The 22,435-nt window shown below is 56.4% G+C and overlaps 1 protein-coding gene across 3 annotated transcripts in view; it reads right to left on the bottom strand.

The window, feature by feature from the left end:
• MAD1L1 (mitotic arrest deficient 1 like 1) overlaps positions 1-22,435 on the bottom strand; it is a 342,045-nt gene that overhangs the window by 313,858 nt on the left and 5,752 nt on the right. For all 3 annotated transcript variants that reach the window (XM_061208639.1, XM_061208640.1, XM_061208638.1), the window contains exons 2-9: positions 20,875-21,037; positions 17,424-17,564; positions 14,946-15,125; positions 12,298-12,422; positions 11,220-11,301; positions 9,709-9,839; positions 9,446-9,560; positions 7,295-7,356 (exon numbers count right to left, since the gene is read on the bottom strand). In XM_061208639.1, coding sequence (XP_061064622.1) covers positions 7,295-7,356; positions 9,446-9,560; positions 9,709-9,839; positions 11,220-11,301; positions 12,298-12,422; positions 14,946-15,125; positions 17,424-17,564; positions 20,875-21,024 — 986 coding nt within the window. In that variant the 5' untranslated portion in view covers positions 21,025-21,037. The remainder of the gene's footprint in view (positions 1-7,294; positions 7,357-9,445; positions 9,561-9,708; positions 9,840-11,219; positions 11,302-12,297; positions 12,423-14,945; positions 15,126-17,423; positions 17,565-20,874; positions 21,038-22,435) is intronic.

Raw genomic sequence — 22,435 nt, 5'->3', positions numbered from 1 at the left:
AAGACCAATGAAAACGACCCAGACGCGTGACAGCCCAGCTACCTTCCCAAGCAGCCACAGCGCTGCCTGTATTGATCAACCCAACACCTAGGTAATGAGAAATTGCCAACACAGTCACCAGGGTAATAAGTGTGTCCAGGGTGGTCAATAAGATCCGCTCTTAGGAGGAAATTATGCACTCCCCCTCGCCGGCCTCCTAATTGGCCTCACACATCAGGGGAAACTAGTCCCCAGGACTTGTCATTTGGCCAGACTACAAATGTTTTTGGGAAACGTCCAGCATCAGCACTTGTCAGTTCCCAGCTTTCACTCCAGATGATGGGTCAGCAGTTTTGGGGGGGGCGCAGCTGCCAGGCCTCAGAGCCAGCAAAACCCGCCTGCCTTTCCGTCTCCGCGGTACCAGCGTCCTCTGCAACCCCGCAGCTCTGTCACACCTGCACTCACACTGGCAGGTACTGTGCCCTCCCAGCCTGACTGAAACCAGGCCAGCTGCAGGCACAAAGGGATGGGGAAGGCGCCAAGCCACAGCGGCACCCTTGCCACGAGCAAACTACTTCCTCTATGAAATTAGAGGCCTGGCGACAGAGGGACTCAACAGGCATCCCATGCCTACTGAATAAGGATCCCGCCAGGAGGAGTTGCTAAGAACTCTTTCTCAAAACCCAGCCACTGCAGATTTCCTGCCCCCTCACTCCACTGTGACCTGACTTGGAATCTCTGCTAGAACCTTTGAAAGCATGCTGCCCGGAGCAACTGATGACGCTCTCACACTGTGACAAAAAGGTTAATTACACGTTTTTGGAGGGCAATTCGGTCAAACACATATATCTTTTAGGTAAAAAAAATTCAACTTCTAAGAATTTATCCAACCAAGACAATGCTGCTTATTGGTGGGGGGAAAAAAAAAAACCCTGGAAATATCCATCAACAGGGGAATGAAGTAAATCAGAATCCATCCACACCATGGAACACTGTATAGATCCTGAAAATAATTCAGTAGGCCTATCTGTGTTGGTGCAGAAATACTGTCAGAAATTAAGTGGAAAAAAGCAAGGCTGCAGGGTAACAGTATAAAATGAGCACTTCTTAGGGGAATGGGTACATAAAGAGCTTGTATGACAAGGAAAAAAATTTTTTTAATTTTTTAAATTTTGTATCTATATGAGACAATAGATGTTCACTAAACTTACCGTGGTAATCATTTCATGATAATGTGTAAGTCCAATCATTACGCTACAGACCTTAAACTTATACGGTGCTGTTTGTTGATTATATCACAATAAAACTAGAAGAAAAAAAGAGCTTGTATGTACACACAACATTTCTAGAAAGATGCCCAGGAATTTATCAGGCATTGCCTAGAAAGACGGACTGGGGGTAAGAGCGGTAACACCCCGCTGCCCACCCCTGGGGGCAACCCTCAATCCTGCTCTGAGAATGGCACCCCCGGGCATAACCAGAGCACCGCGCGATGGTGCCAGACAGCAGCGACACAGGGCAAGCCCGGAGGAGGCGAGATGGGGAGGAATGAAGACCACTTTCACTTTTCACCTTCCTCCTCTGCAGAGCTTGGGTTTACCAAGAAACCACCTGCCCTTCTGCAGCCCACACCTGGCCTCCCCTGGTGACACTCCCATGGTGACACTCCCACAGCACTTGCCCCAAGTCCCCAAGATCCAGGAACACTGAAAAAGCCTGGGCTGGTCCCAGCTGCCCACGGGCCTTTGACAAGCTCAAGAAATGGGTTCCTTCCCAAAATGAAGGCTTTAAAAAGCATCCCCATCCACTCCTGACTTCAGGCCAGGCCACCTCCTAGGCCTTTTCCTTCCCCTCACAGCTGTCAGGCGCGCCGATTACTCATCATCCTCGGACCAGCTTGACTGAAGCGTGACATACATACAACTGTGTAGCTGCTGCCGTGACAGTCACAGGTGAGGGCCCCCCAGGTCCCCAATCATATCCCAACCCAAGACTTAAGGAGCCACTCACCCTCCTTCTGTCACAGGTCAGTTTTGCCTTTTTTAAAATTTCAAGTAAATGGCATCATGCAGTGTGAACTCGATGAGCTGCCTTCTTTTGCTCGGTGAGGGATGCGCGCTCCCGCACCCAGCACCTGCCTCCTCCTGTCTCCTGCTCAGTGATGTTCCGTTCACCCGATGGACGCCTCACTTGGTTCTGTGTTTGGGCTACCATGAATAAAGCTGCTGTGAACACCCACACACGAGTCTCTGTGAGGCCACACGTCTTCATTTCTCTTGGGTCGGTAACCAGGAGTGGAACTGCTGGGTGGTATCGCCCACGTACAGAAAGCTGCCCAGCTGTTGCCCAAGCAGCTGTGCCGTGTCCCGCGGTACCACCAGCGCATGAGAGCTCCAGCTGCCCCACATCTTCACCAGGTCGAGAGCAGTATTTCACTGTGACCTTCATTTGTACTCCTCGTTTTGTTTTTAATTAATTAATTAATTTGGCTGCGCCGGGTCTTAGTTGCAGCACGTGGGATCTTTAGCTGCTGCATGCGGGATCCCTGACCAGGGATGGAACCTGGGCCCCCTGCACTGGGAGCACAGAGTCTTAACCACTGGACCGCCAGGGAAGTCCCTATACTCCTCTTGTGACTAATGACACCGAGCATTTTTCATGTCCTTTTTCATCACTCATATCTTCTCAAAGTTACCTGTTCGAAGTCTTTCACCCATTTTTTAAATTTGGTCATCTTATCAATTTGGAGGAATATTTTCTGTACTGTGGATAAAAGTCCTCAGTCAGATACACATGTTGCAAATATTTTCTCCTAGTCTATGTTTTCCCTTATTTTTTTCTTAACTGTGTCTTTTGAAAGCAAAAGTTTCTAATTTTGAAGTCTAACTTACCAATTTTTTTCATCTATGGTTCATGCTTTTTGTGTCCTAAGAACTCTTTGCCAAACCCAAGCTTCCAGAAGTTTGTTTTTACTTTTAAGTCCATGCCCCACTGAACTGATTTTGTGGACAGTATGAGGTCTCTATTTGTACAGATTCCCTGCTGTTTCAGCACCATTTGCTGAAAGACTCTCTCCCATTGAATTATCTTGTCACCTTTGACAAAAATCAATTGCCTCTATATTCTTAGATTATTCCTGAACTTTCTATTCTGCCCCATTGATTTACACGTCTATCCTTAAACCATGACCACCCTGTCTTGATTAAGGCCATTCACAGTGTGCTTGCAACCAGCTGCTGGAAGCCCTCTAACTCATTCTTCTTCCAAACTCTGACAGCCGTTGTAGGTCCCTTCCATTTCTATAGAGATTTTAGAATCAGTTTGTCGATTTCTCCCCAAAAATCCTCCTGGGACTCTGATTGGGATTGTGTTGAACCTATGAATTGTCTTAGCAATACTGAGTACTCCAATCCATGAACACGGTATCTCTCTCCAGTTACTTACGTTGTTATCAGGTTATCCTTAATTTCTCTCAGCAACATCTTACAGTTTCCAGTGCATGGGTCCCATACACATATTTTGTTAAATTTATCCCCAAGTATTTCGCAGACACATCACAGGGTGTCCCTCTTCAGTACCTTCAAATCATCCCGACACACCGCGCTACCGAGGAATGAGGCTCAGCGAGTCACAGCCCTCCGCACCACTGCCCACTCCCTCAGTCCAACCCTCGAGGCCCTGGGACTAGAACGTCCAGACACCAGACGCAGCCACCCTCCTCCCCACACCAGCGCCTGCAAGTGCACAGGCCCCACCTCACCCATGCAGGGCATTCCCTCGCACCCTCCAAGTCCTGATGTCAACCTGCCCCCGACCCACATGACCCACGTGCTGGAGACAAGGGATCAGACGACGTTAAGGGTGGACAAGCTCGTCTGGCAGATAAGGACACTCGGCCCAACAGGCTTCCCTATAGGTTTGCACTGGCTGACCCACCAGCCAAGACACCCCCCACAGCCCTGTTATCCCAGGGTCCTCACGATTTAAGAAATCCCAAACTAGGAAGAGGGTGACCACTGTCGTGCCATGTGGACCCTTCTCTGTTCCTAACCTCTGCAAGACCACAGAGCCCTCTGCAGGTCCCAAGGTCGCAGGGAGCCACGATCACCAGGGGTGGGGGGGTGCCACCTAGTGGCGACAGCTCTCAGAAACCCACAGAGACGCTGGACGGCGGCCAGAGCCTGGGGTCATGACAGGCCCCAAATGAGCAAAATTATGGCAACGCCCTGACCAAAAAACCCAACAGGGCTTCCCTGGTGGCGCAGTGGTTAAGAACCCGCCTGCCAATGCAGGGAACACGGGTTCGAGCCCTGGTCCGGGAAGATCCCACGGGCCACGGAGCCCGTGAGCCACAACTACTGAGCCCGTGCGCCTAGAGCCTGTGCTCCGCAACAAGAGAGGCCGCGACAGTGAGAGGCCCGCGCACCGCGATGAAGAGTGGCCCCCGCTTGCCGCAACTAGAGAAAGCCCGCGCACAGCAACGAAGACCCAACACAGCCTAAATAAATAAATAAAAATAAATTAAACAAAAAAAGTATTAAAAAAGACGCAACGGACTCATGCCTGCCAGGCCAGAACACCCTCCCAGCCCCTCGGACCTCTAACGCCAGGGCAACTGCTAGACTCCAACTTCTGCTGCCGCTGGAGCTGGCTGCTCACACTTTGGGGAAGGGTCCCTGGACTAATCTACATGCACCCACTGGCAAACCTGTGTTTTCGTGGGGAAAGTATGACTTTCATCAGGTTTCCAGAGACTCGTGACCCCATGGTGAGAAACCAACGTTCCAGAAGACTCTTCCATCTACAGATGTGGAAACGGGTGTAAAAGAGACCCCACAACACACGGGGGCTAAGCTGGGGTCAGACACACATCCAGCCACAGTTTAACAGGGTCTGAGATGGCCCCAGTCACTCCCGCTGCACTGAACACTGCGAAAGGGACAAAGGGTGTCCCTCAGCTCCCGGCGGACCCCACCTCCGCCCACCAGGCAGGGGCCCCCAGACAACGTCACCTTGGAACAGTGCGCGTCTCTCCCTCCCACGCCCACCCCTTTGCAGGGACCCCACACTGCAGCAACGGGCCCCCAGCCTCTCCCTGTGTCCGAGAACCCTATGCCCGTTTCCCACCCCCATACTCAATTTCAAGAGCCGTGGGCTCCACCAAGTTACCCTCCCTGCTCAGAAACCGCTAATAACTGCCCCAAACCTGGCAACAGGGAGCCAAACCCCTCATGGTATTTGTGGTCACACCAAGACTCAAGTCCACGTTGGAGAGGCGGACCCAATGGGCCTGGGCTCAGCCCAGGCGTCCGCATGTGCACCAAACTCCCCAGGTGATCCTGCTGATGGGCCACACTTACACCGCAAGCCTGTGACCCACCAACCGCCACTCGACACACGTACCCGCGTAAGCGGGGCAGGAGTTGCCGGAGGTGAGGGCCCACCCCAAACGCCCTAGTGGGGACAGGAGAGGCAGGGCAGAGGAGCTAAGGTTTCCGAGGGGCCCCCAGAAGCGGCCCAGGCACAACCGCCACAAAGCACGTGGGAAGAAGGCTTCTCATTACAGGGGCTCCCACCAGGAACCCCAGGAGACAAGGACAGCCAGCCACACCTCACTGCTCTGCAGCGTGCACGGCACCCGGCGCACAGGCGAGTCTAACCTCCCCCAGCACAGCGAGGCAAGCCCTGCGGCCCTGCCCAAGGGCAAGGGACTGGCCCGGAGCAGTGCGCCGACTCGAAGAGGGGTGCCCTGACGGGCGGGAGAGCGGGACGGGACTCCAGCCTCCGCGGACCGCCTGTTTTCCCTCCACAAACGCGTGCCCCACTTTCCTGCTGACCCCGAGCTGCCAGCAGGCGTGGGCAGCCCCCACCTCCACCAGTGCTCCGAACCACCCCTTCCTCCCGCCTCCAGGGCCTGGTCACTAAGGGAAGGCGGGGTGAACACACAACACGCACAAGCACGGGACCAGCCCAGAAGCCCGCGGGCGCAGGCCCCAACCACGTGCCAGCCGCTGCGAGGTGGGCGGCGGTGGTCAGGTTTGGAAGCGGGACCAAAAGGTCTTAAGGAGCAGCTGCACCTTCCATCGTGTCCAGCGCACTGACCCTCGCGCCATTCTGGCCAGAGACGGCAGCCGGCTACGCGCCGGCCCTGCTACCCTGACTGAGGCGTTCAAACACTCCAGCAGCTGGTGCCACCAGGCGCGAGAGGGCCTCTGATCTCCCGCACAAGAAAAAAGTCATGGAGCTTTCTCTTCTGACGTCAGCCTTCCCCACGAGTTCATCAGCCCAGAGAAAAGGAGGAAACACAAAACATCTAGGTCCCGCTGGGGCCAGCCCTACGTGAGCCTGGGTTCTGCAGGTGGAGTTCAGGAGGGAACAGCCTACTCTGTCCTCTGAGACTTAGCGAGACAGAAAGAAAACGAAGGGGCCTCTTCAAGTGACAAACACCTGGAGTCCATGGTGCGATCGAACTGGTGCAGGTCCCAGAAGAGCAGTCAGAGACTGTAATTACTGGACAGCCCTTTGAGGAGGGCTCTCTATCTTGGCCCAGCTTCCGAGAGCAGCAGGAGAGACCCCCGAGAAGACACAGTCTTCAAGTTGCACAAGCAGATAAACAGAAGGCTCTTTAAATGCCACAGGCCCCAGGCGCCAGGACTAATCCTAAAGGACCGATCTCCCACCCCCACCCCAAGACGGGAGCAGCTGGGCAGCGTCGGTCTGCGGGGGGGCCGGGCGGGGGCGGGACCTGGGGGCTAAGGGCCAGCGGTGGAGCGACGCTGGAGGAAGGGGCAGTGGCCCCAGAAGGAGAGGCAGCAGGACAGATGGAATCGGGAGCAGGGAGCAGTGGGAAGATGCCCGTCTGAGAACCAGGCCCGCTTGGCCGTCTAGCAGCCCCGCCTGCCATTCACTTGCTGGCATTAGCTCGACAGACAAGCTGAGGCTGCTGCAAGGGCCTGATGGGAAACAATCCTCCATTACCCTGTTTTCCCTTTTTGCCCCTGAAGACTCAGTTTATCTGTACTCGTTACAACCACCTAAAATAAATGACTTCCCTCAAAAGCAACTACTTCCTCAGTATAAACAAAAAAGAGCCCTTCAAGAAAACCCAACAATGCAGGGCCCACATCTGCCAGCGCTCTGTCGAGAATGTCCCATCCTTGGCGGGGAGAGTCCCTACTTCCATCTCCTTAAACCTCAGCAGCCACAGGCAGGGCCTCTGCTGGAAGGAACCGGGCTAGCAGGGCCCATTCTGCCAAAGGTGCCAGCCGTGCGGAGAAAAGGTGGGGACCCTGTGGCCCCGGCGCCCTCCGCCTACCTGATGCTCAAGCCCGTGGTCTGGTCCAGCCTCTCCCAGCTCTGCAGCTTCGTCAGCAGCCTCTGAAAAGACATGGAAGCAGAGCCCTTAGAGCGCTGTGCCCGTCATCTCCGTGCAAGCACCAGGCCCTCCCACCTCCTCCACACACGCACCTCGACCCCCAGCACAGCAGCACCACACAAAACTGACGACGTCACATCCCTGATCCTCCAGAACGGCCTGCCCTGATCGCTGAGCTAAACCACAGAAACGCGCCCATCCGCTCCAAAGGAGACAGGCTGCTTCCCAACCGCTGAAGCTACACTGCGTGCTTAACATCTCATTCATTCCTGGCTCTGTAACTTCAAGGTTCCCAGCAGGCCAGAAGGACTGCGGGCTGGGGAAAGGGGTGGGGGGCAGACAGCCTCCTGGACGGTCCTGCAATAACCACCTGTGCCCCAGGGGGCAGACGCTGCCCACGGCCTTGTCGCCCATCCTCCAGGTGCGCCTCAGGATGCCAAGCCCCAGGGCAGACAGATTTGGGCCAAGAGCCAAACCCCAGCCCCCAACACACACGCACACACACACACACGCACACACACGTGTGCGCGTCGGGCTGGGCCCCCGTGGCCGCTGGGAAGAACAGGGGGCAGCAGTGGTGCCCCCACCCGGCCCGCATGCCGGGTCTCCCGCCCTTGTATTCTCACAGCCGCTCCACGCTGACCCACATTCCACATCGGAGACTCGCTCCCTTTCTAGACCGCGTGCCTTTGTCTGGCCTCCCACTCCTTCCCGGGGCCAAGCACAGCCCTGTTCATTGCGCTCATTCAGCCACTCAAGTACTTCCTGACCCCTATCGTGTGCCGGGCACAAGACTGGTTAATAAATCGATTACCACAGCTGACGCTGAGTCAGCGTTTACCACCGTTTAAGCACTTTACATTAACTCATTTAATCCTCACAACCCTACAGGGAGACGCTCATTCCTCGTTACACAGGTGGACAGAGAGGCTGAGTGATCTGCCGGGGTCACACAGCCAGCGGGCACGCAACAGCAGGGCTGGAAACCAGGCAGTGTGATTCCACGTGCAGAATCTTCACCAATTTCAAAACAAACTATATCCAGAGAAAAACTGCTGGACTCCGGCACGGTCTTTTCAGGCCAAGTGCCCACATAAGCCAACGCCTGAGAGGGATTTGTGCTCCGGCCCCACGATGCCTCAGCTGGCAGTGAACCCACTGGGGGGGCAGCTGACGAGCACTCCGACCAGACTGCAAGCTACGGGAAGTGGTGACATGGTTTACGCCGGGCAAACCAGAAAGGAAGGTAACTGAGGGTGACCACGGGGAAGCAGTGTGGAAGGACAGAAGGACCCGGGGCCTGGAGCCGGGAGGCCTCCGTGCTTGTCTGCTCAGCAAGCGAACAAGGATGCTTTCAGCACCGATGTCCATGGCCATCTCTACAACAACCCACAAAATGTCCCAATGAGTCCCAGCAGCAAACACAGGGAAAGGAAACTCAGCACAGGTGTCTGTTCACATCCATGGGTGGGAACAACATCTGTTCCAGGTACCACAAGCCATCTCCTCTCTCTGACTCAGCATCAGTGCTACTGAAACAAACTACTATGAACTCGGTGGCTGAGAACAATACACATTTACTGTCTTACAGCTCCGTAGGTCGGAAGTCCAGCAAGGGCCTCACTGTGCCAGATCAAGGGGTCGCAGGGCCATACTCCTCCTGGATGCCCTGGGGAAAAACCTGTTTCCTCGCCCGCTCCAGCCTCTAGAGGTGCCCACGTTCCCTGGCTCATGGCCCCTTCCTCCATTCAACGCCACCAAGAGCAGCAGACAAGTCCTCCTCAGCTCACGTGGCTCCGACCTCCTCCAACCCCCTCTGGCCCCTGTCAGGACCTGTGAGCACACTGGCCCAGCTGGGGGCCGGCAGGAACCCCAGGGGAGCCTCCCTACCACAGGGCAGGGGTCAGCACCCTTCGATCCCCTTTGTCCACAGTTCTGGGGAGCAGGATGGGGCTGTCATTAGGGCTCACTACTCTGCCCACCATACTAGCCCAGCGGCTGCCACATTTTAGCTGAACAGCTGGAACGTAGGACTAAAACACCCAGGGTCTCCCCTAGCCAGCCACAGGACACCCGCGGGGACCAGCTCACCTCCTTCTCCAGCTCCAGGTCGACCAGGGTTTCCTGCATCTTCTCCTGCCGCCCCAGCCTCCGCTGCAGCCCCTCCAGCTCCTCCCGGAGCAGCCCGTTGGTGTCCCGCATCTCCCTGGCAGGGCCAGAAGCACAGTCACTCAAACAGCCGCACCGCCGGGGACGGTGCAGGAGCCCCTGGAGCAGGGGCTGCACCCAAGGAGGCTGCACACGTTTTGCACACGCGCGCACACACCACCACCATCCCCCCCGGGGCCCCTCACCGCAGGCAGGCGTTCTCCTCCCGCAGCTGCCGCAGCTCCCTCTCCATCGTGGGCAGCCGCACCAGCTCAGACCTCATGTTCTTCACAACTGCAGCGTCCTGCTCCTGCAGGGACAGCTTCTGCTCCAAATCCTGATCGAGGCCAGAGACAGAGGGGAGACAGTCACAGCCACCTAACTGTCCCAGATCCACGGCAACTTCCACGGCCCTGGCCCCCGCCTCTGGGCAGCCTGCGCCAGCTGTGCCTCTGCGCCGTGTCCTCAGGGGACACTCCCAGGGTAGCCCCACACGCCACGTGCTGTGCCGCCTGCAGGGCAGGAGCCCGGCACACGTCCGGCACAAGGACACGCAGCGAAGGCTCCGTGAATCGACACCCACCCTCCCGCGCTGGCTCTGCTTGCCACTCCCGTGGCACAGGGTCCTGACTGAGTCCTTGTACGGTGAGGAAAGCCTGTCCGTTACTACATGTAGTCCCCAGGGACACATGGAGCCACCGGGGAGACTTGTCAGTGACAAGTCACAGCATAGGCTAAGAGCACGGGGCCAGGATCTGAAAATCAGGCAATCATTCAACAAACACTAAAGGGCCCAGCTCTGGGCCAGGTTCTGGGTCAAGCAGCAGGGACACCATGACACAGAGGACAGATGAGGTCTCTGCAAGGAAGAGCATAGAAAAGACAGACATCAGGCCGTGCAGGCAAGTCAATACTGAGAAGCAGGCCAAGGACTCAGATGGGCGGACGGGGCAGGGAAGACGTAACGGGTCGTGTGAAGCAGTGAGGACCGGGGAGGAGAGACGGACGAGCCGCAGAGGATAGCACGTGAAGACCAGAGGCGAAAGCGAGCCGGGAGGTCTGGAAGCTGACAAGACGGAGCTGGGGGTACACAGAGCCAGAGCACGGGAGCGGGGCCCGGTGCGCGGACGTGGCCCTAAGGGCAGCAGGCGGCCATCACGGCTCCCCAGCCATGTCCTCCCACAGAGAGGCAGCACGGCCTGAACTAGAGTCACGCCGACCTGGCTCTGAGACCCAGCTTAGTCATGCACTAGCTGTGCGACATCGGGCAGGCCATTCACCCTCTCCAGTCCTGTTTTATCATCTGCACAGCAGTCCGTGGTACTTGAAGTTATCATACGTTTACTTTTTACTCTGTGTGTTTGATTCTGATCTTCATCCAAAAGCATACGAGCTTCCTAGGAGCAGAAATACGCACCCCGGCACCCGGCACAGAGCCTGGCACATAAGGAAACAACCGACATGCAAACAGCTACAGCGGACACAGGCAGCTAACTGCCCCTAGCTGCCCCTGAGTACGCCCGCAGCTCAGAAACACCCACGGGTCATGGGGGGCCGAGCCCAGCTCTGTGACGTCTCCCAGACACAGGCAGCTAACTGCCCCTAGATGCCACTGAGTATGCTCCCAACTCAGAAACACCCACGGGTCATGGGGGGCCGAGCCCAGCACTGTGACGTCTCCCAGACACAGGCCCGGGACTGAATCGGAGCAGCTCACCTTAATCCTCTGCTCTTGGTCCACCTGCGCTTCTTGGCTGGCCTGGAGCTCCTGAACCTTCTGGTTAGCTTCCTGCCATTTCCTATTAAGAAAAAGGCACATCATATGCAGAAACAGGCATGTGGTAAAGCCAACAATTGCCCTCACTCTAAAAGCTCTCCAGCACAGACACACACACTCATACACGCATGCACACACACTCCCGCACGCTCCCTGCAAGGACGCCTCAGGGTCCAGGGCTCAGCTCCTGCTGATGGCTCTGTGGCCTGAGTCTCAGGGCAGGTGGGTAAGTCCAGACCACCTGCAAGTCCTCTCCCCTCCCCACACCTCTCACAATAGGAGCTTCTGCTGGCCCTGGAACAGCCAAAGCCAAGGACCCGCTCAGTACTGACCCACCCCCCCCAACCCTGCCCCATTCCACCGAGTTAGGGGAGCCAGAACTCCCCTAAGACAACACCTGCTAAGGTAGAGGCCACGAGCTTCGGGAGAGCGCTGTCTTCTACCTGCATCTCCAGGCGAGCTCTTCCATCCTGCCGTGCCTTTGCTCAGAGGGCTCCCTCCCCAGGAACGTCCTTTCCCACCCACGTCCCCCCTGCCCCAGGGCATGTCCTACACAGCCTTCAAAATCTCCCTCAAACCTAACATCTTCTCTGAAAGCTCCCTCCAAGCAGGCATCCCACCCCCAGAGGAGGGAAGAAATGACTGTTCCCGCTTCTTATTCTTGGAACATTTGAAACATCGCTCTGTTCTGGCACTAAAAGGTCCTGGCTTCAAAGGCCTCAGTGTGTCCCAACAGCCTGCGGACGGGAGGCCAGCACACGAAGGGCACTCGTAGATCCTCAGAGCTTCAGCGCACACGACGTTCGTGAACGCTGGGTGCTCAGGCCACAGAGGGCACACGCAGGAGAGCAAGCCTGGGCCTTGCACACGGTTAACAAGTGGACATCCAGCGCGGCACACAGCCCAGCAGGCGTCAGGCCGACGGCACGCAGGCGGACAGCTGGCCAGGCTCACCCGGCAGAGGGGCAGAGACACCTGCCTGGAAGCGCGCGGACCCGCCCGCCGCCTCCACACTCACTTGTGCTGCAGCTCTAGCTGCTCTTTCAGCTCCTGCTTCTCCGACTCCAGGCGTTTCACCTGCATCTCCTGGTTCATCACGCTCCACTGCAGGTCCGAGAGCCTCCCCTTCAGCACGCTGATGGTCTGAAAGTGAGGCAGACAAGAGCCGGTCCCCTCCCGTCCCTCTCCGGAGGGCGAGGACAGAGCCATCTTCTCCTTCGGAGCACGCGACCACCCCTCAACCCAACCCGAGCCCTGCCTCGGCGATCCGCGGCCTCGGGAGGGAGTGAGAATGCTGCCAGCCAAGGCGGGCCCGGGCCTCACGCCTGGCGGCCTCCACACCCACGCCCCGCGTCACCCCTTCCCAGCCGGCGTGTGCACAGCCCCCCAGCCCGTGGCGGCCCACACCCGCTCTGTCCTCAGCCCAGGATCCCTTCTCTAACCGCCCCACCCCACCACCTCGCCCCCGGCCCAGCTGTGCACGAGACGCTACACGGGGACAAGCCGGGCACCCGCCAAGAAGTCAGAAGTGGGCGCTGAGGCTGTCCTCAGCACGACACCACGAGAGCCACACACAACGAACGGGAGCCGCACGAGTGCCGCAGAGGCTGAAGCGCTCCCAGGCCAGAAGGGGTCGTCGGGGAAGGCACAGGGAGGCCTGGGGAGGCAGCCCAGCGCACAGCCTCCGGGACAGCGAGTCCGCCAGACCGACACTGGGGCGGAACCGCAGTCCTCAGCTCCGACCTCACCCTCCCCAGACAACCTTCTGGTGAGGGGACCCCACTTGTGGCTTTCCTGGGACAAGAGAGCACGCCTCCAACAGGAAAAGCCAGCCCACTCAAGGGCGTCACTCTAAGTGAACAAGTGGAAACATCGCCCCATCAGCCTCTGAGAGCCAGACAGCAACCTACAAGCTGAGGGCAAGAGGACGGACTGTCAAACACCACAGTGAGCAACCCTCGCACGGGGCGCCGTCTGCAAACACGGGGGCCACAGCAGGCCCCCCAGGGAGGCTGATGGGGGGTGGGGCTGTGTCCTACCCTCTCATCGACCTGCACGGTTTCCTTTATGATAACCGTGGCTCTCAATCTGCGACCCAAAGAAGAATGAAGACACTTAAGGTTTATTTAACCACGAACATATCCTTTGAGAATTCTTCCTGAATTAAATAAACGTACAGACGCTGTGCTGAATACAGGAGTCAGACAGCCCACCGCCTGGAGGACAAAGCTGTGCGGAAGCCAGGCCATCAACAGGACGACCTCAGAGAGCGCGAGCGTCTAAACCAGGGCACCGTGACGAGAGAACACAGTCGTGTGGGCGGGAGGCTTACAGACCTAGACTCAGGACCAAGGACGCCTTCTCCACGGGGTGAGAAGGGAGCCGGGCAACGTCGGGGTCTCCGTCCCAGATCGCCACACCCCTTGCCACGCCAGGCCCCACGGGCGTCTGCTCTGTGCCAAGGATGCCCCCCAAATTGCTCCTCACTGAGCCATGGGCAGGACATGCCCACCCCCGTCCTCCAGAAAAGCCTGCAATGGAGCACAGGCGGGCACACACCCAAGGCGGGAGGAGGACTTGTCTTAAGGCCACTCACGGCTCCTCTCCTGCCAACATCCACGTCAGAAGACAGATGTAGGAACAACCTTAACATGCTCTCCAGCGTTGCCAAGGCAAAAATCACCTGGCGCCTGCTCCGAAGATCTACCAAGTAGAGAAAACCCCGCAGAGACAGAATACCAATGATCCCGCGGCCCCCGACTCCCTCGCCCGCAGCGTTTCATCGTTTTCCTCGCAGCACCTATGACCTCAAGCAGCACAGCCGAGGGACAGGGAAGGGCAGAGGGACAGGGAAGGGCAGAGGGACAGGGAAGGGCAGAGGGACAGGGAAGGGCAGAGGCGCCCAGTTTCCACAAGCCGCAGTGTGTGCGTTCTGCTTCTAAACTGTACACAACCTCTGGTTGGCAGAGACAATGAGCACGACGAATGACCTACGCTCTGGTTCCAGAGATATTCTCAGATGCTGACAAACCTTATTAATAATCAAAGAAATGCAAATCCAGAGGCACCTACTTACACCTCCAGGGGCGGGGCGAGGGGGCGGAATCACAAGTATATCCAGAAAACATCACTCACTATCCGTGACCTCTACTATCCGTAGAGGTTCCAGTGAGAGTAGAATCCTCAACAATAGCTACTAGCAGAACACAGCAACTTGTAGCAAAAGCCACAGAGAGAAGTGTAACTGCTGATCTTATAATCCCATTCCCAGGGATTTGTCCAAACAAAATCATTCACCAGAAACAAAAAGGCTACACGCATGAAGCTGTCTACCACATGTGTATCTGCATCAGGGTGTGTGTGTGTATAAAAAAAACAAAACACGTGAAAATGACCAAAAACAGATTAGTCAACCACTAAAAAGCATAATCACAGAGACAAAAAAAGTGTTCCACTTACTAACTGAAAACCACAGAATGGAAAATTAGCGTTTTTGCTACGATCACAACTACGCAAAAGACGTAGGCGCACACGTGGGAAGCAGAATTAAACAGCGACGCTACCACGGAGCTACCGTGCCAGAGGCGGGAGTGCGTCTTCTCTCCACCCAGAGAGACTGCTCGTGGGGAGAGGGCAGCACCCCAGCCCGGGGCCACGGCCCCTCACCTCGCCAGCCTCGGCCAGGCCGCCCTCCTTCTCCCGCAGCTCCTTGCTGGCGGCGTCCAGGCTCTGCTGGCACGACCTGTAGCGCTCCAGCTGCGCCTTCACCTTCTCCTCCGCCTCGGCCTCCCGCTCCTGAAGCTGCCGCACGCGCGTCAGGAGCTCCTGGTTGCGGTCCACCTCACGCTGCCAAGGAGAACGGGCTGGTGAGAGGGCGTGTGGGCCGGCTGAGCCCACCCCGCTCGGCCCTCAGGACAGCACTGAGGCTCAGAGAAGAGCCACCAACAAGGCAAGAGCCAAGCCACAGGCGACCCGAGGCCGCAGCGGGACGCCCTCCAAGGTGAGCGCCTGGCCGCATCTCACGGCGCCCCCTGGGAGGGCGCTCGCACGCGGCACGCCACCGACCACTCCTCAGGGTGGCCGCCTGCAGGGAGGAGACGGAGCACAGCATCTCACTCAGACTCGACCTTGGGAAGAGGCTCCCGTCCCCATGAGCCGGCACGCCCCCGGAGAGTGGACGGGAGCCCTCAGGCGGGAGCACCTGACCCTGGGCCCTCACCTCCCACAGAGCTTCAGAGCCACGCTGCACGGGTACCCTCGAGGGGCCGCGTGGCTTGCGCTGGCAAGGAACGCACAGAACTCAGACTCCTCACTCTGACGATCCCTCGGGGTCCAAAGGGTCAGGTGTCGGCCGCTGAGGTTACCCTCAGCCCAAGAAGCAAAGGGATCACAAGTGGCAGCCAGAGTCCCAGGGGCAAAGGCACCAAGTCCTAGTTACGTGGAGCCTGACACTCTGCTGACCTCTGACCTCTCATCAGGAAGCCGAGCCGCAGAAGCTCCCGCCAAGGGCTGCCTGCCGGGCGCTCGCAGGGCCTGCCGTACTCAGAGGCAGTGCTGAGACCAGGACTCTCCGAGCCCAACGGCAACGAGGAGCTTAATAAAAGCACAGCCAGGGCCACGGCCTCCTGCTGATCCAGGGTTCAGGGGAGCGACGAACCGCGAGTAAAGCCTCCAAACCACCAGGAGGCCTTGAAGCCTGGGGACCTGCCAAGACGCAGGAGTGAGGTGCTGTGGCTGTGCAGGGACCCGGCCAGCACGTCACAGGGCAAGACGTGGCATCTCTCCTCAGGCGGCCAGTCCCAAGTGCACATGGGGCAGTCCAGGCAGGTCCCCAGACCTTGGACACCGAAGTCTCACCATCTCATCGGTATTTCCAGGTGGGAGGGCTGAGATTCCCACCCACCTGCCCTCTCCACCCACTACCAAACTGGCAGTCCCTGAGAAACCTTCGCAGATACCCAAGACTCAAAGGGACAATCTGAAAACCACTGGCTCAGACGGTTCCAGGGCCGTATTCAGCCAAGTCTACGGGCAGGGGGGAAAGGCCTCTCCAAGAGGAAGGCGCAAGTTCAGCGAGGGCGCCCCAGGATTAAGCTCAGTCAGCCCTGTACCCTTGGATTTCCCCACAAAAGACTGTCAGTGACTCACTTCAATACTTGCAAGATTCCCATGGCCTCTCCCTCTTCTTCTTCCCACCGGCTCCCCCAGGACATCTTTCCTAGGACAACCCAGAAGATCGGCAAAAGCCCCACTGCACAGAGAAGCACACACTGCCCAGTACCAGGGCCAGTGCCGAGGCAGCAGCACCCCACCTGCAGCGCACTGGGCTAGAGTCCACGCAGCACACACAGCCACGGGCCTGCACGTCGGGTTCAAACACATCCAGTTAGCGTCGCACCCTCGAAGCCATCAGCTATTTCTACAGGGACTAGGAGAGAGTGGGAATATGCCACGTAATGCGAGAATGGGGCCAGATATCCATCCTCAGGGAAAGCACAGAGGCCAGAGACTTTCTGGTCCAACGCTCTGCCTGAATCTTGGCAGCATTTCCACAACTCATCAGCACTTATCGAAAAACCCTGGCAAAGTGCTGTTAATCAAAGCAAAGGAAGCATGGAATTTATGCACTAAGTAAAAACCTAGCATCTCCTCTGGGTAACAGGGGGTTATGCTTTCCTAGCCTGCCCTGGGTAAGGCAAGGGCAACATGAAGCAGCCCCCGACATTGGGGTTCTTGGCGCTGAGGCCCTATAACCATTTGCGCAAGACCCAGCCTGGACCTGAGACTCTTATGCAAGCCAGTGACTTTCCAGGCCTGTCAACCCCAGGCCACCTGGCATTTGTGCCAGAACTCCATCCCAATTCTCAGAGAAGAGAGGGCAACCACGCAGCCAGCGGAGACGAGTGCCCACCAGCACCTCACCGGGCAGACGCGGCAGGGCAGCCATCCCTTCGTGCTGCCCTCCTCGGGGACACAGGGCACACCTGCGGCCCGACCCCCTTCCTCAGGCGGCCTAGGAAGGCAGGCCCTGGACACCTGGAGGACAGCCCCTGGGCCGCTGGCTGGGCTCTCGCTCCCCGTGGCCCGGCAGGCACACGCACCCCCCCCCCCCCCCCGCTCTGGGGCGGGCCCGCCGGAGCCCACCTCGTAGCTCCTGGCGCTGGCGCTGGCTGCCCGCTCCAGCTCCACGCGGGCCCTCTTGTGGCTCAGCTCCATCTGCGTCTTCTCCCGCTCCACCTGGATGAGGTGGGACCTGGAGCGGATCTGCTCCGCCCGCTCCTCCAGCTGACCCGGTCACGTGCAAAGGAAAGACAGGGCCTCAGTAGCTGCGTCCGACAGGCGAGGGGCTCACTCAGCACTCCCTCACCGAGCACCTGCTCCCAGCAAGGCCCTTGCTCAGCCCTGGGGAGGAAGGAACACCGGGCCCCCAGGTGGGAAAGGGGTGCAGGGAGGCAGCAAGGCAAGAGAAGGTGACAAAGGACGAAAGAGGAAGGTGCGTTTTCAGATGACAGTGTGAGGGCATGTTTCCTATGCCGTGTAACAAACTACCACCAACGCAGCAGCTTAAACGCCCATATGCTGGCTGTCGGTTCTGTGGGTCAGAAGGCCGGGCACACACAGCCAGCTTCTCCGATCAGGGTCTCAACATCTAAAATCCATGCAGTTGGCAAGCTGTGCTCTCCCCTGTAGCTCAGGAGCCTCTTCCACGCTCCTATTTCCTTGCTGGCTGGCAGGCCCGGGCTGCTGTCAGCTCCCAGAGGCTGCCCACATTCCCTGCCACGTGGCCCTCTCCACCTCCAAAGCCAACAAGGGAGAATCTCGCACGTGTGGAATCCCTTTCCTGCTCTGCATCTCTGACTTCTTTGTCTGATTTCTGGACCCAGATTTTAAAGACTCACCTGATTGGGTCAGGCCCACCCAGGTACTCTCCCTGCCTTAAGGTCAACTGATTGGAGCTATTAATTCTATCTGCAAAACCGCGGGGCCACAACACCTAGTTAGTGTTTGATTAAGTGGGAGAAACCGCAGTCCACCAGGGGCCAGCAGTTTGGGGCCCATCTCAGAAGTCTGCGTCCCCCAGAGGGTAGGTAAATAAAGGGGAACTGAAGCTCTGAAGGGCCTCAGAAGACACAGCCAACAGTACCACCGAATCACCGACTGCAAGGGCCTTGTCTTGAGGGGGCTAGAGCCCAACCCCTCCAAGAATGGCCTGCAGTCCACCAACACAGCATCTCCTGGGCACTTAAGAGAAATGCAGAGTCTCGGGTCACACCACACAGATACCAAATTGGAACCTTCCTTTTAAACATATCTTCAGGTGATTCACATGCACATTAAAGTTCAAGATGCTCTGGGCTACAGAAAGTGGTTCTCATTTCAATCAGGGACATGTGGCACTGTCTGCAGACACAACTGAGCATCACAAGAAGGGGTGACACTCTGTGTTTGCTCCTGGCACGTAGTGGGTAGAGGCCAGGGATGTCGCTAAACATCCCACGATGCACAGGAATGTCCTGCAAAACAAAAAATTATCCAGCCCAAAACGTCAACAGTGCCAAGTGTGAGAAATGCCAGGCCAGAGAAAAAACATTTTCTCCACCCTTCCCCCACATGCTTTGGAGGCCAAAGTCCACACTTTCTTTACCCCTCTGATATTTTCTCTCATTTCAATTCCCACCTGTTGACATCTGGGAGTTCCTAACTCTACCCTCCACCAAACTCAGCCTTCCTAGTCTCCCTCTGAGTCTGCAGCTAGGGCCCAGCTTCTTCAGAGGATGGCGGGACCCCAGCTCCGAGGGTGTGGGTACCACACGGGAGTCCCAGAGACACACATCCATTGGCCGCATCTTCCTGGAAGGTTGACTACACCTGAAGGAAAGTCACTGAACATGTTTTTATATTTAAGCCAATGCTGACACGTAGCACAGTGGACTATAAACGCCTGCACACGGAAACAAGAACCTTAAAGTAAAGCAGGGGACGGGACTAGCAGGCAAGACACTGCTCTCTGCCTCCAGACTCCCCAGACCTGCAGCTGCTCTGTTCCCTCACCTGCCAGCCATGGTAGCAAAGAGACAGAACACTGACTGAAGTCCTGAGACAGGACAGGTCCAAGGTCAGGGCTCCTAGGCAGGTCCTGTGCCACGTGGCTCTCTAACCAGCTCACTCTGGCTACAGCTCTCATTTACTGATCTCCCAACTGGGGAAGCCTTTCAGGTCATAGGTGAGTGAAAACTAGGGACCCTGGAAATTCTAGACTCTATAGTTCCGACAGGCCAAAAGTTCCCAGACATCTGCATCAATAAAATTATAACTTTCTTAGACCAAAGTTGCCAACTTCATATTCTGCCAGTGAGCAAGGATTAAAAACAAAAAAAAAAACAAAAAAAAAACCCTATAATCTATCACCACCACCATTTCAAAAAAAGGTGTTTTAACAACAAAAACAAATACAAATGACCTAATTTCAGGATAAAGAACAGTCCTTACCAAAAAAAAAAAAGGGCAGTGAGCAACTTAGCCCACTAACAAACACATAGTAAGTAATTCAACTATTCAGCAAATGAATGCATACAAACACACCAGCCTCTGTTTTAGCAAATGTGGCACGGACTCATCAGGGCTCCCAGAGCAACAGGAAACCACTGGCTCATCTGACACAGGACATTATAGCAGAAAGGCTGCAGCAACACAGGCAAGGCTGACAAGAGAGAAGGAATGCAAGCAGAGAAGCCAGAGATCACCTGATGCAGCCCTGACAGTGGCAGGGGCCTGGCCATGGCTCAGACACCACATTCCCTCCCTATGTGGACCCAGTGATCCCCGCCCCAACTAGCACTGACCCCAAGACTCTTCAGAACCTGAAGTCCTTCAGGAGACCTGAGCCTTTACAACTGTGTCCACAGTGAGCATTGCCGAAAACTTGGAATAAAGTGAAATGAGACTATGAGCAAAGTGAAACTGTAAAAATCACCCCATGGCAGACTGAAGCGAAGATGTGCAAATGGCCCCCATAGTCTGAGACTGTCATATGCCCAATCCTTCACTCACTGCCCTGCCTTACCTGCCAGGCTGACCAAGAACCTGTGCTTACAACACAGCCCTGCCGTGTGTTACACCATCAAGGGAGCCAGCAGATGGCTACACAATTCCAGGGGTCACGTGCCCAGGCAGTTTAGGATTATTTCCCTCGATTAAATGAATAAACTGGCTTTCCAATCCTACCTTTAGCGTCTGCAAGCTCATTAGTGTCAGCACAATGCTGAACACCAGATCCACTCTGGGGGCGCTGTAATCTCAGGCTTTTGAGCCAGGACAGCTCAGGGCCAGACCATGACCTCTGGCTGTCCTCCCAAACTATGACTATCCATGCTGGAGATGTGGGAGATGGCCAGCTGGCCTCTAGGCTGAGAAAGCGCTCACCTGCCTCAACTATATGGGAGTTGAATCAGCCCCACCTAAGGGAAAGTCTGTGTACGTAGAGGCCCTTATCCAGACACAAACCGCTCACCTGCACCATGTGGAACTTGAACCAGCCCCACCTAAGGGCAGGTGCCTTTACCTGGAGGCCCCTACCCCAGCGCGTACCACTCACCTGCATGCTCTGTTGGTACTGCATCTGCAGAGAACCTGGGGCAGAGGTGGAAACATCCAGTCCAGATCCTCCCTCCACTCGCTGAGAAATGAAATTGTTCAAAGACCTCAGGGTGGATAGGACGGTGGTGTTTTCCCCCAGGTCTTCCATGGCCACTTCCCTTCTGGAGGAAAACAAGGGAAGGGTCACAGCTGATGCGCCATCAGCTCTGCCAGCTGCCCGGTCGGGGTACCTTTGGGCAGTCCCACTCCCCTGATGCTCTCTCAGAGCCCTTATAATATTCCAGTGTCCGTAACCACATTCTTTGGAGTTAACTGGGAGCCCACACTGCCAATTTCTCAGAGAGGAAACGGAGGCATAAAAAGACAACATGCCACCAAGCTGCTGACCATCAGAGTGCTGACCTGCGCACCAGCAGGACAGACAGATGGCTCCCAAGATGAGGTGTTGGGCAGTCAGGTGGCACATCTCCCACATAAGCACTCACAAAAAGCCTAGCTTCCGGGAATCAGAAACAAAGCACACAACAGTGGCCGTAAGGATGACAACCATAGCAGTGCTTATTATAGCTTAACAAAGACATTAATGAGTGTCACTACTATTTTCAGCCAGGTACCCCAAAGAAAGGTACCTGACATTCACTGAGCACCAGGCTTCCTGAGCCTGTCTCCTCATCTGTAAACTGAGGATCCCACTTTTCAAAGTTGTGAGGATTATAAGGCCCAAAAGAAGTCTCCAAATGGCAGATGGTACAGCTATTGCCCGAGTTTGACTATCACTCTGCTTGTAATTTAACACATGACACGGCAATCATCACAATGGGCAGATGAATGAGATCTCCTTACACATTCTTTCAGAGATGATAGAAAATGAGGCTCCAAAAGTTACAGAACTTAGACTGGAACCTGGGTCTGTTTGGCTCTAAAGGTCAAGGGTGCTCCACAGGCCAACGTGTGAAGGGCCGAGGACAAAAGCAGCAAAGAACACGCACCCCCAACCCTGCACTGATTACAGCCTCACACCAGGCCGTCCACCAGGCAGAAGGTGTGGAGGTGTCCCAGGCACAGTTAACAGCCAAAAGGTGTGAATTCCTACAGGTGCATACTGTGTTCCCCCAAAGCAGCCAGCTCTCGCTGATTTCCCCTAAGTATTAGACTGAAGACACCTGCCCCCAACCCACCCGCCCCCAAACAAGGTGAAGAATCTTGGTTTGATTCTGAATTTCACACTTAACAAGAAACCTGGTCTTGGGCACGAAGAGCCCTTGTCTTCTGTAGGCCATAGTTTCCACCCCTGCACGACACAGCTGTTCCCTCTACCTCTCCTTCATATTACAAGTGGAAAATGGGCTCGAAGGGAGACCGGGGAGGGGCACCCACAGTGCTGGGAGCCTCCCTGAGAGACTCAGGCCCGCGTGCAGCCAGGCAGCAGCGCTCTGCTCTGGGAGGCAAATCCTCCCGTTTGACCAGGGCCAGCCTTTCCATCCCGTGATGGGAAATTTAGCCAATACACCCCCTTCTCAAGAGCTGATGCACTTAATACACCAGAACGAGAAGCACAC

The sequence above is a fragment of the Eubalaena glacialis genome, chromosome 13, assembly GCF_028564815.1.
Source record: "Eubalaena glacialis isolate mEubGla1 chromosome 13, mEubGla1.1.hap2.+ XY, whole genome shotgun sequence".
Lineage (NCBI taxonomy): Eukaryota > Metazoa > Chordata > Mammalia > Artiodactyla > Balaenidae > Eubalaena > Eubalaena glacialis.
Note: the sequence above shows the minus strand (reverse complement) of the source record. Positions and strands in the feature narration are given on the sequence as shown.